The following is a 20,458-nucleotide window of genomic DNA, read 5'->3' on the forward strand; positions in this document are numbered from 1 at the left end:
TCCACTCTACAATTGCACAATGCTTGGTTTGGACTTCAAAGAACATGATGCCCACCTTAGGGGGTATCCCATTGTGATTCGCTTTCACTACTTTCTTGTGTGTGTTGTCTTCCCCCTTTAGATTAGTCTCTCCATGAGAGACTCTCTCAAGTTGTTTATCCTTCATTCTCTGAAAGGACTATGACTTTAGGGATATTATGCCATGACATGCAAGTGAATTGGATTTAGGGACTATGCAAAGTTACCAGCCTCCCTTTCTCCTCCTGAACCATTTTAGATGCTTAACAAATGTTTACTGAATTCTTGAACAAGTCTCTAATTAAATCATTGCATGCAATTAATTTCTTAATCCTTTCAGAGAAAGATGTTCATCAACCTTTCCCAAGAGACTATTCCAGAGGATATATATATATATCATCAATATATATATATATATATATATATATATCATCAATAAAGGTGTTTTGAGGAAAACAAGCTTTAGCCTCTTCCAAATGAAACCAAATCCATAAAATAAAATAAAAAATCAGAACCATCTCAAAGTAAAAACTGTTGTACCAGAATTCCCACTTTTCACTTGGTTGCTTTTAGGAAACAGCTTTAGCCTGAGAAACTAAGATCACACGTTAGCTATGGTATATCTTTATTCAGGAGTGTCAATGATAAACAGACCTTGGATCACAGTTGCCTCTTAAAATCACATCTTCCCTTAAAGAACAGTTTAACAAAAACTGATCCAATTGCTCAGAAACTTGTATCTGAGTGTGCTTCCACATGGAATTTCCATGAAAATAGGAACTTTTATTTATTTCTTTCTCCTTTTTTTGCAGATATCCTCATGGCATTATTTGGGAATCAAAGGGTATATCTGGTTCTTAAGATAGCAGGACCAGGATGTCTCAGTGGGCCATAGACAAGTAGAATCACTTTTGCAATTTATAAAAAGTGCTTATACGAAATAGCAGGAAAAGGCCTAAATTAAGTTGTAGGGAGAATAAATGTTTAAAAACAATATGTATATATATATATATATATATATATATATATATATATATATGACTTGATAGAAACAGAAGATTCAAGGACTATTCACATGCTATGGCATGAGATTTGCATTTGTGTAAGAATAGGGAGAAATCTCAGAGTTAGTTTAGGAAAGAAGTGTTGTATCTAATTGCCCAATACTGCAAATCAATTATCACAAATAATTCTTTATAGATTTCTACTTGATAACCCACCAAAGACAAGAGTTCATATCCTTGATGACTTTGTTTTACCTTAATGAATAGCTGTCTCTCCATGGAGCTCTTACCTAAACATGATTCTAAATACCAGTTTCATGATTTCTCCCATGTTTATTTTTTCTTACCCAAAACAATTAATTTCACTGGAAACTTTCTTTGAAAGTCTAAAAGGAATAAATTTTATGGTTCATACACAACATCTAGATTGGGTCTGTTTTGTTGGTTTATAATTAGTGATATCCACAGTCTGTGAAGGTTCCTCAGCTCTCTGGCGCAAAATTACAGGTACTACCATATCAAATAGTGTTTCAAACACATAGTCCACATTGTAACCTGTCTTTGCACTAGTCTCAAAGCACATCTTTTCAGCAGCTGGCACCTCCTTTTCATCTAACATTTTGTATTTTAGAATCTTCTTATAAAGAGCCATGGCATCATCCAGGCGAACTCGATTTGGCGTTCTGACTGAGTCATGGCTACTGATGGACTTTCCAGGGTCATTCAGGTCTTCTGCACGATTCTCCACATCGACGTCATCAATGAGATCGATCTTGTTTCCCACAATAGCAAAGAGACAGTCCGTGCTGGCTGTGTCTGTCAGAGATAAGAACCTGTCTTCCAGTTCAATGAGGCTCTGCAAGTGGTTCACATCATAGGTGAGGATGATAGCAGCAGCTCCTCGGCAGTACATGGAGCCAAGGCCATGGAACTGCTCCCTTCCTGGCAGAGGGAAAAAAAGGTTGGAAAAAGAAAAGATACACTCAGTTATAACCCAAGAATACCCAGGAGATACTACTGTGAAAAAGAAATCCTTCTGGGGAAGGGAAGATAAATGGACACATTTCTCTTCGTGGAGGCAACCCTTACACATATTCAAGAGCCCAAGGAAGGACTTTTAAATATTTTCTCCACAAATCAGTGAGATTGAATAAGCAACCATAGATTTTAATAAAAGAAGACTTTACATTAAATGACCTATTTCATCATAGATCTTGAAGACCCCAATCACATCTAACTCATAACATTTATCAAATGCTAAAATAGGTGTTTACATCTCCTTTTCTCATTCTCTTCTCATTATTAGGACCTCATTATTCAATAGAAAATGCTCTCTCCAAGTTCACTGTTTTGCAAAATTCAATAGCCTTTTCTCAAACCTCATCCTGCTTGTCCTCTCAAGGTCAACTCAATCACCCTCTTCTCCTTGATATTCCCTTCTTTTTTAGGTTTTTCATTATACTGTTCTCTCCTTATTCTCCTCCCATCTATCTGATGGCTCTTTCTTTGTCTCCTTTGCTGTATCTTCAGGTCATGCCCACTAACAAATAAAACTTTAAAAGTGTGCCCTGTATAATGTTTTTTTTTCTTTCTGAGAGCTAATTGTTAAATATTTGCCAGCACATTGCTAGATATCTCCTCAAGGTTTTGTCCTGGACTCATTTTTCTTTTTTCTGTGTCACTTGGTGATCTTTGTTTCAATGCTAAACTCTATGCAGATGATTCTCAGATCTACTCATCAGTATTAAATCTTCCCCCAATCTCCAGTCTCATATATCCAATTGTCTATTAGACATCTCAGTCTAGAGGTTCCTCATTTAAACTCATGTCTAAAGCCAAACCCAAACTCTTTTCCCCAAAAATTTCTCCTCTTCCTAACTTCGCCATTATTACCCTCATCCTCCCACTTACTCAGGCTTGCAATCTAGTACATCCTAGACTCCTCACTTTCATCCTCAATAAGTAATCAGTTGACAATTCCTGTCATTTCTACCTTTTTTCTATCCCTCATTTCTCTGCTCTGACACTTCCATCACCCTAAGACTCTTATCATCTTATACTTGAACTACTTAAATAGTCTATTTGTTGGTCTCCCTGAGCTAAGTCTCAGCCCACTCCACCTATCCCCAGACAAGAGTCAAACTGATTAATTCATAAAGCTCAGGTCTGACCCTGTCACCTTTACTCCCATTCAATGAACTCCAGTGATTCCCTATTGCCTCTAGGATCAAATTTTAGAGTCCTTCATAACCTAGCCACTTCCTACCTTTCAATAAAGAAACTGCCACAGTCTCCTAACTTCCAGCAACCACTACCTTGATCAATCAGCAGCCAGCAACTTTGGAGGAGTTTCCACCATCAAAAATTATGACTTGCTGAAGGTTCAGAAGATTATTAGCATTTATTTAAAAATAAAGTACTTTAATTAAGATTTTTAAAATCACAATACTTACATACTTAATAGATACTATAAACATAACTTTTAGAAGCACAGAGAAACCAAAAAGATTCATGTGACTCATTTTATTCTGGTTGTCCAAAAACAAACCCTCTATGTCTTCATCAATTTCACCTGTATATTTTGGATACTTGACACCTGTCAGAAATAACTGGTGTAAAATATTTCGCTCAATCAACATTTTCCTATCACCCTGACTGCATTAATTTTATTCATGCAAACAGCTTTTCAATTTCAATTATTTTTCTTTTTTATTTTTCTATGAGGTCCTATTGGGTAAAGAACTTTCATCCTAAGGACATGAGGGGGCAGAGCCAAGATGACAGCATGAAGGCAGGAATTCCCAGAAACTCATTCCCCAAAAAACTCCAAAAGCCATCAAATTATGACTCTAGCCAAAATTTAGAGGGGCAGAACCCACAGAAAGACCGAGTGATACAATTTCCTATTTCAAGACGACTTAGAAGTTCTGCAGGCAAGTTCTGTTTCACTTGAACCAGGGGTTGGAAAAAGCTGCAGCTGCAACTGCAGCTGCAACTGCAGCACAGCACAGTCAGGCCAGGCACCTGGGTCTGTGGCCGAGGGGATGGTTTTCAGATCTCTTGGCCCAGGGATCATCAGGGACTGCCAGAAGGGGTAGTGAGAGAACTCTGCCACACCAGATTGAGTATGGAATGGAGCTCTGGACTCAGAGAAGCCCTGTGGTGAGAACCTGCTGCAGAAGTTGGAAGAGCCACCCAGCATGTCCAGAGCTCTCAGCCCATAGATGGTAAGGGGGTCAGGGAGACTGCAGAAGTCTCTCTGCTGTCCCTGGGGAAGGACTCAACTGTTTGCCCACACTCAAATCCAAGTTGCAGTCTGGACCCCTACAACACCACCATAGCCAGGTACAGATCCTCCTCACAGCTCCAGGGCAGAGAGGAGGGCCTGAACACAGGCAAGAGAGCAACCAGAGCCTCTCACAAGAACTTGGAGGAATAAAGGGCCTTGTGGGTTGTCCCAAACAAAACCCCCAAAGACTTAGAAGTGCAGTAAATAAGCAATAGGCTTAGGAAATGAGCAAATAACAGAAAAAGAAGAATCTGACCATAGAAAATTACTTTGGTCCCACAGAAGATCAAAATACATACTCAGATGATGACAAAATCAAAGTTTCTGTATCCAAAACCTCCAAGAGAATTAGAAAATGGGCTCAGGCTATGGATGACCACAAAAAAGACTTTGAAAAGCAATTAAAGGAGATACAGGAAAAAATTGGGAGGAGAAATGAGAGAATGCAGATAAATCATGAAAACCAAATCAGCAGCTTAGTGAAAGAAATAAAAAAAAAAATACTGAAGAAAATAACATATTAAAAACCAGTTTAGGCCAAATGGAAAAAGCGACCCAAAAGGCAAATGAGAAGAAGAATGGCTTAAAAAGTAGAATTGGCCAGCTGGAAAAGGATTATCTCTCAGATGAAAACAACTCCTTCAAATGCAGAATAGAACTAAAGGAAGCTGATTACTTTGCAAGAACTCAGGAAGAAATAAATAAAAATAAAATAAAATAAAATAAAATAAATAAAACTAAAACACAAAAATTAGAAGAAAATGTGAAATATCTCATTGGAAAAGCAACTGATCTCAAAAACAGATACAGAAGAGATAATTTTAAAATTATTGGGCTACCTGAAAGTCATGACCAGGAAAAGAGCCTAGACTTCATTTTTCAAGAAATAATACAACAAAATTTCCCTGAGATCCTAGGAAACAGAGGGTAAAATAGAAATTGAGGGAATTCACTGATCACGTCCTGAAAGAGATCCCAAAAGAAAAACTCCCAGGGATATTATAGCCAAACTCCAAAACTCCCAAGTCAAAGTTTTCTGAAAAAAGCAATTCAGCTACCATGGCTCTGCAGTCAGGATCACACAGGATCTGGCAGCATTTATATTAAGGGCTCACAGGGCTTGGAATATGATATTCCTGAAGGCAAAAGATCTTGGATTACAACCGATTACAACAAAACTGAACATCCTTTTTCAGGGGAAAAATTGGACTTTCAATGAAACAAGGGACTTTCAGACTTTCCTATTGAAACAACCAGAGCTGAACACAAAGTTTGATCTCCAATTACAGGACTTAGGTGAACCATAAAGGGGGTGGATGAGAAGGGTTAACTATGAGGAACCTAATGATGTGGAACTGTTTGTATTCATGCATGTAAAGAAGATCCTGATAACTCATATGAACTTTCTCATTTATAAGAGCAGTTAGAAGAAGTATATATAGACAAGGCATAGGAAGGAGCTGAATGTAATAGTATAATATAGTAAAAAGATGGAGTCAATGGGTGATAAAGGAAAATACCTGGAGGAAGAGAAAGGAGAGGAAGAAGGGGCTAAGATATTTCATATAAGAGTCAAGAAAAAACTTTTACAATGGAGTGGAATGGGGAAAGACAAAGGGGAATGAGTGAGCCTTCATTCTCATCAGAAATGGCTCAGAGAGGAAATAGCATACACACTTAATAGGGTATAAAAATCTATCTTACCCTAGAGAAAAATGAGAGGAAAGGGATGGAATAAAGGGGAATGGGAAAGGAGGGAGTAGGTGATAGAAGAGTGAGGAAAAACATGGGAGAGGATGCTCAGATACAATACACTTCTGAACAGGGATAGGATGAAAGGAGAGAGAGAATGGAATAGATGAAAATGGGGAGGAATAGAGTGGAGGGAAATACAGCTAGTGATAGCAAATGTGGGAAAAATATTGAAGCAACTTCTCTGGTGGCTGTGATGGGGAAGGCAACTCATTCCAGAGACAGAGCCATTGGAATCTGAAAATAGACTGAAGTACATTTCTCTCTCTCTCTCTCTCTCTCTCTCACTATTCTTGAGGTTTCTCTTTGTGAGGAGGGGGATTTATGATTACTCTCACAAGAAGATTATTGTAATAATATAAAAATAAATAAACAAAAACAAAAAAGGAAAAAAGAATTTTCCTAGCCAAAACCATGAAATCTGATCTATTCTTCTAAATTTGAAAAAAAATTTCAAAGTTACTATAGGAAATGATATAAAGGGTTGATCTAAACCTAATTATCATCAAATATATTTCCAAGTTTCCTAGAAGGTTTGTCAAATAGGGAGGTCTTGCTTCAATTAATTTGTGTTTTACCATTTACCAAACACTTGGTTACCAAATTCAATTATTTTTATACAATTTATCAAATAGAGATGATCACTGCTTTCTAACCTAATTTGAGGTCAAGAAGTACAATTCTTGGGATCCTATATGGAAAGAGTTTCACAAGTGATCACAAGTGTGTTCCTAAGCTTTTTTTCATTTTTATCTTGAAATTCCAGACCTTTTTGTTTGTCCAAATTTACACAAAATTGATGGTGTATACTATTTTTAAAAAACATTTGTGGCATTTTGTATTTATCTTTATACATTTGTATCTCCCAATAGCTTGGAAACTTCTTAAAGAGCTGTTGCTTCTTTTTGCAACCCCAGCACTTAGCCCAGTGAATAATACAAATGTTTGTTGAAATGAATTGACTCAGAAAAGAGCATATTGGAATATTAAGCAGAAGTTAGAAAAAAGATTTAAATTTAAAAAATTTTAATTTGAAAAAATAAAAATGAAGTGGATGGTAAATTCTTAGAGGTTAGGGAATCTTATGTTATAGTTTGAATTGTGACTGTGCCTAGGACAATTCATTGCAAGTCCAATCATTCCAACTCTAGCATTATCAAATATATTAATTTTCTTTTCAAATGTTTACTTTCTTCAACTAAATCAGTTTTCCCATATAGAACTTCTCAAGAGTAGTTCTGTTAACTGTGCATACCTTTTGACCCAGAAACAACAACCGTAAGTCTATATCCCAAAGAGATTTTTTTAAGGGAAAAGGACTACATAAACAAAAATATTTATAGTAAATCTTTTTTGTTGTGCAAAGAACTGGATATTAAGGGGATGTCCATCAACTAAAGAATGACTGAACATGTTGTAGTACATGATTGTGATGGAATATTATTGTGCTATAAATCATGATGAGCATAGGGAGCAGCTAGGTGGCACAGTGGATAGAGCACCAGCTCTGGGGTCAGGAGGACCTGAGTTCAAATTTGACCTCAGACACTTAACAATTAGCTAGCTAGCTGTGTGACCTTGGGCAAGTCACTTAACCCAATGCCATAAATAAGAAAAAAAAAGAAATGATGAGCATAATGCCTTCAGAAAAACCTGGCCATATATGAATAAATGCAAAATGAAGTGAGCAGAACCAGGATAACATTGTACACAGTAACAGCAATATTGTACAGTGATCCACTGTGAATGAGCTAGCAATACAGTGATCTAAGACAATTCCAAAGGACTCATGATGAAAAATACTATTCACTTCTAGAGACAGAAAGAAAAGATGGAATTTGCATGCAGAATAAAACATACTATTGTTTATTTTCTTTATATTTCTTGATGATTTTGGAGGAAATTATGTCTGTTTTCTTTCACAACATGACTAATATGGAAATATGTTTTGCATAACTGTACAGGTATAATATATCAAATTGTTTGCCTTCTCAATTGGGGGGTGGGGAGGAAAATGGGAGAGAAGTTGGAACTCAATTTTCTTAAATGAATATTTGTTTCTTTGTATAACTGGAAAAAATTAAAGCTGGAAAAGTAATTTTGTCCCCTCCATAAAATCCTAGTTAGGGTTTTACATGTAATAATCAGGCAACTGATATTTACTAAGCATCTACTCCATTTCAAGCGCTATGCTAAATACTGAAACTCTAAAGAAAAGACAAAAAAAAATGAGTCCCTGCTCACAGGCAGCATTCTTATAAAGGAGAAAGCCTATTAACCAACTATGTATAGTAAACATCTTTATAGGACAAATTGGGAGGAGTCTCAGAAAGAAGATATTAAGATGAAGGAGGGCTGGTGGGAAGTTAGCTAAGGTTTGAAGAAAGCCAGGAAAGTCAGGAGATAGCAATGGGGAAGGAGAGAGTTCCAGACATCAGGGGCAGACAGTTAAAAATGAACTGAGTTGAGAGATGAATGATTGTGTGGCAGGATCAGTAAGGAAGCCAGTGATTTAAGTACATGGAGGAAAATAAGATTTAAGAAGGTGGAAAATTAGGAAGGGGTCATGATATAAAAAGCTTTAAAGAGGATTTTATATTTGATCCTGGAGGTAACAAGAGAGTCACTGGAGTTTATTAATTGGGTGTTGGGGGTGACGGGATTGAAAAAGGGAGCTCAAACTTTTTGCCTAACTTCTCTCTGAGAAGATTCATTTATCCAACTAAAACAAAGAGATCTATATACTATCCCTTGACAAGCTACAGAATGTTTCAGAAACACTTTTTCATTAGATCATTAATTTCACAGCACACACCAGAACAAAGTCAATAAATCCTGGCAAGTCAGGAACATCATGAACATCTGCCTAATTCCCGTGGCTAGTCCAGGAAAGGCAAGATAAGTAATAATGATTGTACTATGTGCTCCCCTACCCCTTCTGAAGATCTCAAAGTACTTTTGATTATATCAGAATTTCCACAAAAGCAAAAAAGGAATATAACTATTTCTAGTTTTTACTTAGGGAAATGACCAATGGAGAAGTGATAACCATTAAAAAACTGAACAAGAAACTTCTTCAAAGTCACTCAAAAGATCATGAAAAAGGGTAAAAACATCCCTTGTACAAAAATATTCATAGCAGCCCTGTTTGTGGTGGCAAAGAATTGGAAAATGAGTGAATGTTCTTCAATTGGGGAATGTCCTTCAACTGTGGTATGTGTGTGTCATGGAACACTATTGTGTGATTAGAAACCAGGAGGGATGGGAATTCAGGGAAGCCTGGAGGGATTTGCATGAACTGATGCTGAGTGAGATGAGCAGAACCAGAAGAACACTGTACACTCTAACAGCAACATGGGGGTGATGATCAATTTTAATGGACTTGCTCATTCCACCAGTGCAACAATCAGGTACAATTCTGTGGTAACTGCAAGGGAGAATACCATATGTATCCAGAGAAAGAATTGTGGAATTTAAACAAAGACCAAAGACTATTACCTTTAAAAAAAAAAACTTATCTTATTATGTAATTTTTCTATCTCTTATCCATTTTTTCCTTAAGGATATGATTTCTCTCCATCACATTCAACTTAGATTAATGTATACCATGGGAATAATGTAAAGACTAAAAGACTGCCTTCATTGGGGGGTGGGGGGAGGAAAGCAAGATGGGGGGGATTATAAAATTCAAAAATAAATAAATAATTTTTAAAAATTTAAAAAAAACACAAAGTCACACAAAAATAGAAAATTGGATCTAGGCTACATAAGCCATGATACTTATTTAAATGTTCCATTTTAACCACTACTCCAGAGGACTCATGCTGAAACCTACTACCCCACCTCCTGAGAAAAGTGATGAAATAAGTGCAAATTGAGATATATTTTTGAGGGAAAAGTCAATGTGGGAATTTGTTTACCATGACTATATGGGTTTGTAAAAGGGAGTTTTGTTTTTCTTGCTTTCACTCTTAAAAAAAATAAGATTTAATTCTGATTTAAAAAGAGAGAATAAAGACATGTTCTTTAAAGAAATGAAATTTCCAGGAAATAAATGCAGAAGATAACTCTGTGCATATCAATCAAGATTGAAACCTTACAAAGAGACAATGTTGGTATTTGCACATATTATATGCACATCCATGTTTGACTAACAAACTATACTGTACTGCAGAACTCAATCCACCAAGTGCCACTATGCTTCACCAAGGCCACCAGCCCACTGCAAACTGAAAATTTAATGAAGTTTAGATGAGAATGATTTCTGACCTAGTTCAGCAACTTATGACCTGCTGAATAGAGGTCTACTCAAAAAGCATTTTAAATGAATTTTTTCCATTTAAAAATTCATTTTCTTTTCCTGCCTTTAACACTCTGTCTCACATTGAAAAAAGAAAATAAAAATAAAACCTTTGTAATAAATGTGTATAGCCAAGTAAAACAAAATCTGTCACGGCTATATCTAAAAGAAATATATCCCATTCTGTATCCTGAACATATTACCCCTCCTATCCTGAACATATTACCCCTCTGTCAGGACATGGGTAAATTTTTTTCATCATGGGTCTTCTGAAATCATTAGTCATTGTGTTGCTCAGAATTTTTAAGTAGAAACCATACCCTTTAATGATATCAAATTAGAGTTGTGACAAGTTTTACTAAAAACATGAATATTCCAAATCACAGTATAAAGTCTACTATATAAACATGCAGAGTAATGACATTTTCAGTTGAATGAATCATTGAGGCTGGATCCATTGCAAGCAGGAAAATAAACTCCCAAGTTGATAATAGTAGGAGGTTTTGGACTCGGTGTTTTAACTCCTGGTCGGATGAATAATGTAACAGTGAATTATTACTTAAGGGACATATATTCTAAAAATGAGGGTCCACTATGATCACTTTTACAAGATCCACCAGACTTTGCAAGATCATCAGCTGAATTGGAGCAACACCAAATATCAAAAGTCAAACATTGGTTCTGTAGTTCTCAAGAGAGTTGCCTGGGGGATATAAAAGTTAAGTAATTTGTCACACTGTCAGTCCATATCAGAAAAAAGACTTGAATCCAGATCTTTCAGACTCTCAGGCCAACTCTCAGTTCACTCTCAGGTTATAGCCCACCAGCCAAATTGCAAAGGAAGGACCAATTTATAAGAGAAGAAGAAGTCTAGGGTAACTCCCTGCACTAATGAAGTCAAAGATTTTAAAAAACAATAAGAAATATGGTTAAGAGTCAGCAAAGGGTGATACTCTTTTTATGTTTCATTTTTCTCTTTAATGTCCAGAAGCAACATAACCTGTGCCAAATAGAAGCACTTGGATATCAGTCCCTCCTTTATTTAGTTGTGAATACCTAGCCTCCAACAAACTGGTACAAACTGTAAGTCTATGCATCAAAAGAAATAATAATAGCTTGCTATGTGCATTTTATAATTATTTGGTTACTATTGCAATCATTTGATACTCACAATAACCCTGGGGAAATAAATGCTATTGTTATCCACATTTTACAGATGAGGAAACTGAGGCAAAAGAGGTTAAATGACTTGCTTAAGGTCACCCAGCTAGTAAATTTGAGACTTGATTTGAACTGACTTCAGACTCAGGGTCCTATCTAATACACCACCTGTAAAAATCTAGTCAGAATGGGTTAGATTTTAATCCCACTTCTTGTATTTGCTACTATGATCTAATGTCTATGAAGTACTTTATAAAATGTAAAGTACTACATAAATGAGGATGATAATGCTTAATGTTATTGGAGTTGAATGAAGTGAATCATCAATCCACCCATCAACCTTCAGTTTTCTCCTCTATAAAAGCAGAGGAATTGAAACTGAGAGTTCTTTTTACTGTACTGAAAACTATGAATACTTTCTAAAAGCAAATCTCTCCTTAGCCAGCATCTTAAATTCCCTTCTCTCCATCCAAACCAAAAAGCATTGAACTGTAAATATTGTACTACTCTTATGCTGTCTTACTTCTTCCCTACAGTTTCTCTTTATACCTTTTTTGTGCTCTTGTGACAATATGATCTTATCATTAATAGACTGAGTGATAGGAATAATAATTGAAGAGAGTGGGGAATTAGGAATGGAGGTTGGGGTGGTATTACTTCTTTAAACATACAAAGTAAAAAGTGCCTTAAAGCATTGCAACTACATGAAAGAAGCATGGAAAAATAACACCTATGTTATCACACTGTTTTTGGATTGTAAAATTTCAATAGAGCTATATTTGAGGATCATGCATATAAAAATCAACTATCAATTTCAACCAAACAAATCAGGAAACACAAACAAAAAAAAAATCCTGAAAGCCAGTCATGTCCAAAGTCAATCTGTCTGTTTGTCCTTAAAAACAGGTAGCTTATCCAGTAGTAGATAGGTGTTGCACAATCTAAACATCCTTTCTTCTCCACCTATTCCTCTTATCCCCACTGATGATAAAAATTTCTAACATTTTTGTTCCTCAGAGTTTACCATAAAAGAAAATATGAAATGTTTTTACAATATTTGAGTAGACCAGGAGAGAGAGAGAGGAAGAAGGAAAAAGGAAAATGAGGAAGATAGAGCCTGACCCCTCACCAAGTATACAAGCATGCACAAGACAGTAATTCTAAAGTTTAAAATTGTCTTGGAAGAGGGTCAGAGATCACAAGGATCACCTTCCACTTTTGCAGGCTGGCTAGCCAAAGTTCAAGACTACACATTCCTGCTCTGTTGATTGCTTATTACCTTCCACTTCTTAAATATTAAAAGGCAAAGTTTCTAATCTAGTTACAATATGCTACAAGTCACTTGTACTCTGAGTAAGCATTCAGATACTATGTAGTATACTTTAGTTCTATCATCTACTATTTACTATCATTTATGAAGGAAAGAGATGGTAAAAATGACAGAATTTAGGATTGGATGGTACTGTAGAGATCATAGAGCCCAACTCTTCCATTTTATAGATAGATCAAAAAGTGGAAATTACTTGGATTAAGGTCACAAAGTTCCTTTAATTCACAGGGTTGGAATTTGTATCCAAGTCACCTGACTTCAATACCAGTGTTCCTTCTTTTGAGAAGGAAATTTAAGCAGAACTCTTGGAAAATTTAATCTCACAAAAATAATGACTTTTTTCCTATTTTTTCCTTTTTTATGTATGAATAAGAAGTGGTATTTGTAATGAATTATAATGGGAACTGGGTTTATATAACTAGGTTAACTAAAAATAACAAAATAAAGTTATTTTAACACATGCAAAAAAAGAGGTTCAGGTCAGTGACATAGTGGATAAAATGCCAGCTCTGAAGTCAGGAGGCTTTAAGTTCAAATCCAGCCTCAGAAGTTTGACATTTACTAGATATGTCACCCTGGGCAAGTCACTTAATCCTGATTGCCTTGCCAAACCACAAAACTGGTTAGCTATTAGCTTAAAGCAATTAGTTTTTAGTCAAGTTAAGAATCAAGAGGCTTTCCAAGAACTAAAAATATTTTCAGTTCCTAAATGCCATGTCACAATGAAGTAACAGATTGATCAATATGCCAATCCCACATAAAAAAATATTGTGCAATGTTATACTGTTACTTATTTTTCATAAGGCAAAAGAGGAACTGTGTCCATAGTTCTCTTTCTTAAATAAAATTGTTTTCTATTTAAAAAAAGAAGAAGAAAATAGGAGGTGGTAGGGAAAAAGGGCATGCCAATTACAAGAAGCAGAAACCTAAGATCCTTAGCTGACAGACAGGAAGTTGAGGCAATAAGAATTAGTATTTGATTCTAGAAAGTTCCTCTACACTAATCAAAACAACAGGAATAACCAAGAAATTATAACTTACCCTTCAAAATTCCTGCAATTTTCCTATATAAAAGTTAATGATTCAGTAAGTAGTTTTTATATTCCAAGGTTCTCATAGGTTTAAAAATTTGCACTAAAATAAGACATTTTGGAGAAAAATAGAGAAGGAAATAGCAAACTACTTCAGTATCTTTTGCCAAGAAAACCTCAAATGGGATTGTAAAGAGTCAAACACAATAGAAATGACTGAACAACAACAACAATAAAAATATTTTTCTAGTTCAAATTTGTATTGTACTTATAGTAAACTTGATACAACAGCTCTCCCAAACCACACTGGCTCTGAATTGCTTTCCAAATCAGTTTTTCTTCCCCATTTTCATCTTAGTTTTGATAAAATTCCTCCTTCTTTTCATTTTTTAACATAATTTCAAATTGCTTCTAGAATTGTTGGACCAATTCACAGTGGTTCTAAAAACACAATTTCCATATCTAAAAAAATCTGCTCCCAGCAGCACTATGAAGTCTTTATATTCATACATCACTCATATTCATTATTTCTATATTTTGAAATGCTAGCATCATGTAAACCCCTGCTCATTCAAATAAAAAATGACACTGTCATTTCCACTTAATTAAAGATTCTTTTAGGGGTAAGAAATACATTAATGGCTTATTCCCAATATGAAATGGGTTGCCTTGAAAGGCAGTGGGGTCCTTATTTCTGGAGATCAAACAAAGGCTAAATGAGTGCATACTGGGTAAACTACAGAGGGGATCCTTCTTCAGGTAGACAAAATAACCATTAAATTTCCTTCAAATTCCAATATTCTTTGACATAATGATTTCACTTTTCCTACATAATCCTCACAGGCTACATAAAACCCCTATAAAAATATCATGCACTTAAGATTTTGATATCCTCTATATCTGGATATAGATAAAATAATATTGGACCAGGAGTGAGAAGACCTAGGTAAAATTGGGACTAGCTGTGTGACCTTCTAGCTGTGGTTCAGTTATGTCTGACTCTTTGTGACCACATTTGAGGTTTTCGTGGCAGAGATACATTGGAATATTTGTTGTTTCTTTCTCCAACTCTCTTTTCAAAAGAGAAAACTGAGGCAAACATGATAAAGTGACTTACCCAGGATCACATGGGTAATAAGCATCTGAGATCAGATTTGAATTTGGAAAGATAAGTCTTCTTAACTTCAGGTCCAGCACTCTAATCACTACACCATCAATCTGCCTTCCAGTGAGAAAGTAAAATCTCTCTGAGTCTCAGTTTCCTTATCAGTAAAATGAAACAACTGCTGCCTGCTTCACAGGAATGTAATAAAGATCAAACAGAACTCCATGGAACAGAATTGAGCCCTATGCCATAAATAAACAAATCAACAAGCATTCATTAAGTGCTTACCAAGTAGAGAGTATTGTATTGATGATGGCATCTTTAAAACCCTCTTAAAATAATTTCTGATATTCCATCAAAATCTTGTTCTGATGCCTCATTGTAGTATGGTAGTATGTCTGGGAATTCAAAGGCCATCCAGTGAAGTGCCAGACTTCCTGGTCCTACTAATATGAAATCAATATTAGATTATATGCCTATTGCTTCAGAACTACTCTAGATAAAGTGGGAGAAACTCCTCATCAAAAGAATGGTTATGGTAACTCTCATCAGTGGAGGTATTCAAGGTTGGTAGAGGGTGGATCCAAATCAGTGAAATCAGAGCAATCCCCCAAAGTGAAAATAGGCATATCTCATTTTATTGCATTTCATAGATAATGTGGATAAATTTTTTGTTTTTGTTTTTGTTTTACAAATAGAAAGCTTGTGGTAACCCTGAGGAAATAAAGTCTAAAACCATATCATGTTGTTTTCCCAAAAGCATATGCTCACATTTCGGCAATTTTTGTAATATTTTAAACTTTTTCCTTATTATTATATTTATTATGTTGATCTCTGATCAGTGACCTTTCATGTTACTATAATAACTGTTTTGGGATGCAACAAACCATCCCATTATAAGATGGCAAACTTCATCAAAAAATGTTTATGGTGTGTTGCTCACCTAGCAACTGATCCCCTGTCTCTCTCCCTTTTCTCAGGTCTCCCTAATAACCCCCTGACACACAACAATATTAAAATTAGGTCAATTAATATTAAAATGGTCTCTAAGTTTCTGAGTGAAAGAAAAAGTCAATTGCTACAGCAAATTTCATTGCTATCTTATTTTAAGAAATTGCCACAGTTACTCCAGTCTTCAGCAATCACTTCCCTAGGTCAGAAACCATCAATATCAAAGAAAGACTTTCCACCAACAAAAAGATTATGAATTACTGAAGATTTTGATGATGGTTAGCATGTTTTAATAATAAAAATATTTTTTAAATTTTATTTGTTGCATTTTAAGTTCCAAAGTGTCTCCTTCCCCCTTCTCCAAACCACATCAGAGAAGGCTATCATTACACACACACACACACACACACAGAGAAATATGTAGAAAACCATACTATGCATATTTCTATTTATTAGTTCTTTCTTTGGAGGTGTATGGCATCTTTACTCATAGGTCCTTTGCATTTAGAATACTTAGAAAAACTTAGTCATTCAGTTATCCTTCAAACAATATTGCTATTATTAATACATATTCTCTTGGTTCTATTCATTTCACTCTTCATTATTTATACAAATCTATCCTTTTTTCTAAAAGCATTGAGTTCACCATTTCTAATATTATAGCAGTATTCCATCACAATCATATACCACAACTCAGTCAGTTATTCCCCAACTGATAGGCATCCCCACAGTTTCCAGTCCTTTGCCACCATAAAGAGGACTGCTATAAATATTTTGAAACATATAGGTTCTTTTCCATTTTCCCTGATCACCTTGGGAAAGAGAACTAATAGCGGTATTGCTGCGTCAAAGGGTATATAGCTTTATAATTCTTTAGGATTAATACTAGCTTGCTCTCTAAAATGGTTGAATAAGTTCATAGAAATAAAGAATTTTTTAATTGAGGTATGGACATTGTTCTGGTTTGGGTTTTTTAGATATAATACTATTGCACACTTAATGGACTATAGTGTGATGTGAACATAACTTTTATATGCACTGGGAAACTGAAAAAAATATTGTGAGTTGCTTTATTGCAATATTCATTTTATTGCATTGGACTAGAACTGAACTCACAATATCTCCAGGATATACCTATATGCTTTTAGGTTGGACCAAGAGCAGTACAGTGTCAAGGATGATGATATATCTGTTCTCTTCCACCCTGTTTTACACATATCTGAGGTAAAACACATTTTAGGAAGGGCATTGAGACGAGACTGAATGTATTCACAGAGCATGACTGGGGTTATGGCAAGCTAAAATTATGTGATATAAAGATCAGTTAAAGGAACTGAGGAAGATTAACCTGGAAAAAAGAAAATGTAGACAGAACATAAGGGTTTGAAGGGCTATTGCATAGGAAAGGGGCTAAACTTTTTTTTTTTGGCAGAGGTAAGAACTAGGGGCAACAACAGATAAATGCAAAGGGATAAATTTAACTGATAAAGGGAGAAAGTTCTTAAAGTACACCATTCAAAAAAGAAATAGGTTGCCTTATGAAGTAGTGGATTAAACAGTTCAAAAGATATGTTCACAACACATTGTGCCATATCCTAGAATTGTCATTTTGTCTACATCTGGGATTTCATCTCTCTAAAGTACTCCCCAATGCAGAAATACAATTGCTTTACAACTTACTCTTAAGAGAGTTACCTGGGACCACTGAGACATTAAGTGACTTGCATGTGGTCACACAACCACTATGTTTAAACAGTCAAGACTTAAATCCAGGCAATCCTGAAACCATGCTGCTCATGTGGCATAAAAGGCCAAAATACAATGACAAATGAAATGACAATACAATGACAAAATGAAAAGAGTTCCTGTTTTTAAGGAATTTACTTGGGTTTTTAGTAGTCTTCAAGTGGGATTTTGTTGGGTTTCCTGACTTGAAATCTTTAAAGGGGGTCAGTTGATTAGTTGTCAGAGAAACTGAGGAAGGAAGTCCCTCTGGGTGCCCTCTAGGATTACTTGTAAGTCTGAGATTCCATGATTCTATAAGCCTCGAAATGCTTAAATCGCATTTGAAATTCACTGGAAATAATTATTCAGGTCCACAAAATCTTTTCTAGCCATCAAACTACATTATTTAATAATTATGACGATAATTGACATTTAAATAGTGCTTATTATGTACTGTGCTAAGTGCTTTACAATTATTTCATTTGATCCTCACAATGACCCTAGGAGGTATGTACTATCCTCATTTTATAGATGATTGAACTGAGGCAAATAGAGGTTAAATAACTTGATCAGGGTCAGAGTTAGTAAATGTGTGAGGTCAAATTTGAACTCAGGTCTTCTTGATTTCAAGTCTGGGACTCTATCCTCTATGTCATCTAGACTCCCATTTTAGAATTAGGAAATTGAGGCAAAAAGAAGTTAATTGACTTGCCCAGATGTTTTCTTGTCAAAAATAAACAAAAAATCTTTGAAGTTGAATTCTTTGTTTACTTTAATAAAAATATATGAATATATGTTGGTGAGATTTTAAAAATTTCTGTTATTTGTATTGCATGGGGTCGGACAATTTTCTGATCCAAATTTCCATAATGCCAGACTACTATGAAAAATTTCCTAAGTCTGACAGGTCACTGTTGTTCTGGTTTTTTTTGTTTGTTTGTTTGTTTGTTTTTGTCTTTAGAAAAGAGAATGACAGCAGGTCAGTCCAGAGTCAGCTAATAAAACTGGTTGCCCTTTGACCAACTTTGATAATATGTCAATTCAATTTTGGTTCTATGCCATGACCAATGTGATCTCTCCCTGCTACTTTTTAAAAGCCTCAGAGGCTTTTTCCTCAAAGGAAAATAGAGAGGGTCGCTCCTTCTTTGTCTTTGAGGGACCTGGGGACAAGCCTGGGTGAATAAGTGAAATACAAGATTTTTAAGTGGTTACCCCTACTATATAAAATACTTTCCTTTTTTCCCCTTGTATTCTGTTTGTATCAAGGCTTTTTGTATAAATGAAGGCAAGAACTCATCAAGCCCAGACTAGCTAGCACTGTAAATGAGGAATTTTAAATTATTCAAGGTATTTGAGGATGGATGAAAAAGACCAGAATGCCTCCAGAATTCCCATTATAGCTTCATCAAGGCAACTGACAAATAGAAAAACAAACTTGAGTTTTATCATTATGGATGTGCTCAAGAGCAAGGAAATGGACAAAAAGTCTAGTGCAAAGGAAAAGGAAGAGAAACCATGAACCTTCATGATCCACATATAGGATAATAAACCTCTGGGTAAATGAGACTTGATTCATTATGGGATAAGATATGATATAGTATAGTATGGTATGGCATGCCCATGGCTCAATATTAGAACTTAATACTAACAGAACTCTTTTTTTACTAATATTTCACAAAAATTTGCTTTTCTTTTTCTCATTTGGAATCTATAATTTCCCCCAAGGAAGTAAACCAGTTGTCATAAAGCTCTTTCATATCAACAAACCCATCTAGTGAAAAGAGCAGTAACAAAGAAATGTATGAGGTAAAGGATTCTTTATTTCAAGCTGAATTTTAAAAAATTATACCTAGAAGCTAGATGTATAACTGGAAAGGACACCAGAGACCAACCCCCCTCATTTTGCAGTTGAAAAAACTGAGATGTAAGGTAGTTCAGTGACTTACCCAAGATCACATAAGTAGCTTTCAGAAATAGAATTTAAACTAATCATAGATCTAAAGTTGAAAGGAATCTCAAGAACCATTTAGACCAATTCCCTTGTTTTATTTTATTTTTGTAAATAGCATTTTATTTTTTCCAATAACATGTAAAGATGGTTTTAAACATTCATTTTTGTAAGATTCTGAATTCCTTATTTTTCTCCCTCTCTCTCACATCCTCAAGATGATAAGCAATCTGATAAAGGTTATATCTATGCAATCATATTAAACATAGTTTCACATTAATCATATTGTAAAAGAAGAAACCAAACAAAAGGGGAAAATCATGAAAAAAAAATAGTGAAAATAGGATGCCTTAATCTGTATTTAGACTCCATAATTCTTTCTCTGGATGTGGTTATATTTTCTATTATGAGTCTTTTGGAATTATCTTACAATTCTCTTGTTTTATAGATAAGAAAACTTTCTAATTCGTATTTGCTAAAAGTAACTATTTCTAAACAAAGTTAAGAGCTATGGATAATTAACAATTTTTTAAGATTCCCAATTTTTAAAAAATCCCTACCTTGCAAATATAAGTAAAAATGTATTTATTATCTGACCAGTTGAAAAAAAAGAATTTCTCATTTTAGTTTATACATCTAGATATTTCTAATGTGAATTGATAATGATCCCATTTTCTATGAGCAAATAAGAGAAACTTGGACTTATTTCATCTGAACAAGCATAGTAAATAAACTTGTTTTGTAATAGTACTTTGAAACAAACCCTTAAACCTGAAAATGTTATTACATTTTTGCTATTAGATGAAGAGTTTAGCAAAGTAATATATTCAAATCTGTATTACTG

The 20,458-nt window shown here is 35.0% G+C and overlaps 1 protein-coding gene across 1 annotated transcript in view; it reads right to left on the reverse strand.

The window, feature by feature from the left end:
* Positions 1-626: 626 nt before the first annotated feature.
* RAB20 (RAB20, member RAS oncogene family) overlaps positions 627-20,458 on the reverse strand; it is a 58,113-nt gene continuing 38,281 nt past the window's right edge. The window contains exon 2 of the mRNA XM_074192028.1: positions 627-1,964. Within this exon, the coding sequence (XP_074048129.1) occupies positions 1,432-1,964 (533 nt within the window). The 3' untranslated portion in view covers positions 627-1,431. The remainder of the gene's footprint in view (positions 1,965-20,458) is intronic.

The sequence above is a fragment of the Macrotis lagotis genome, chromosome 6 (genome assembly GCF_037893015.1).
Source record: "Macrotis lagotis isolate mMagLag1 chromosome 6, bilby.v1.9.chrom.fasta, whole genome shotgun sequence".
NCBI classification, from domain to species: Eukaryota; Metazoa; Chordata; class Mammalia; order Peramelemorphia; family Peramelidae; genus Macrotis; species Macrotis lagotis.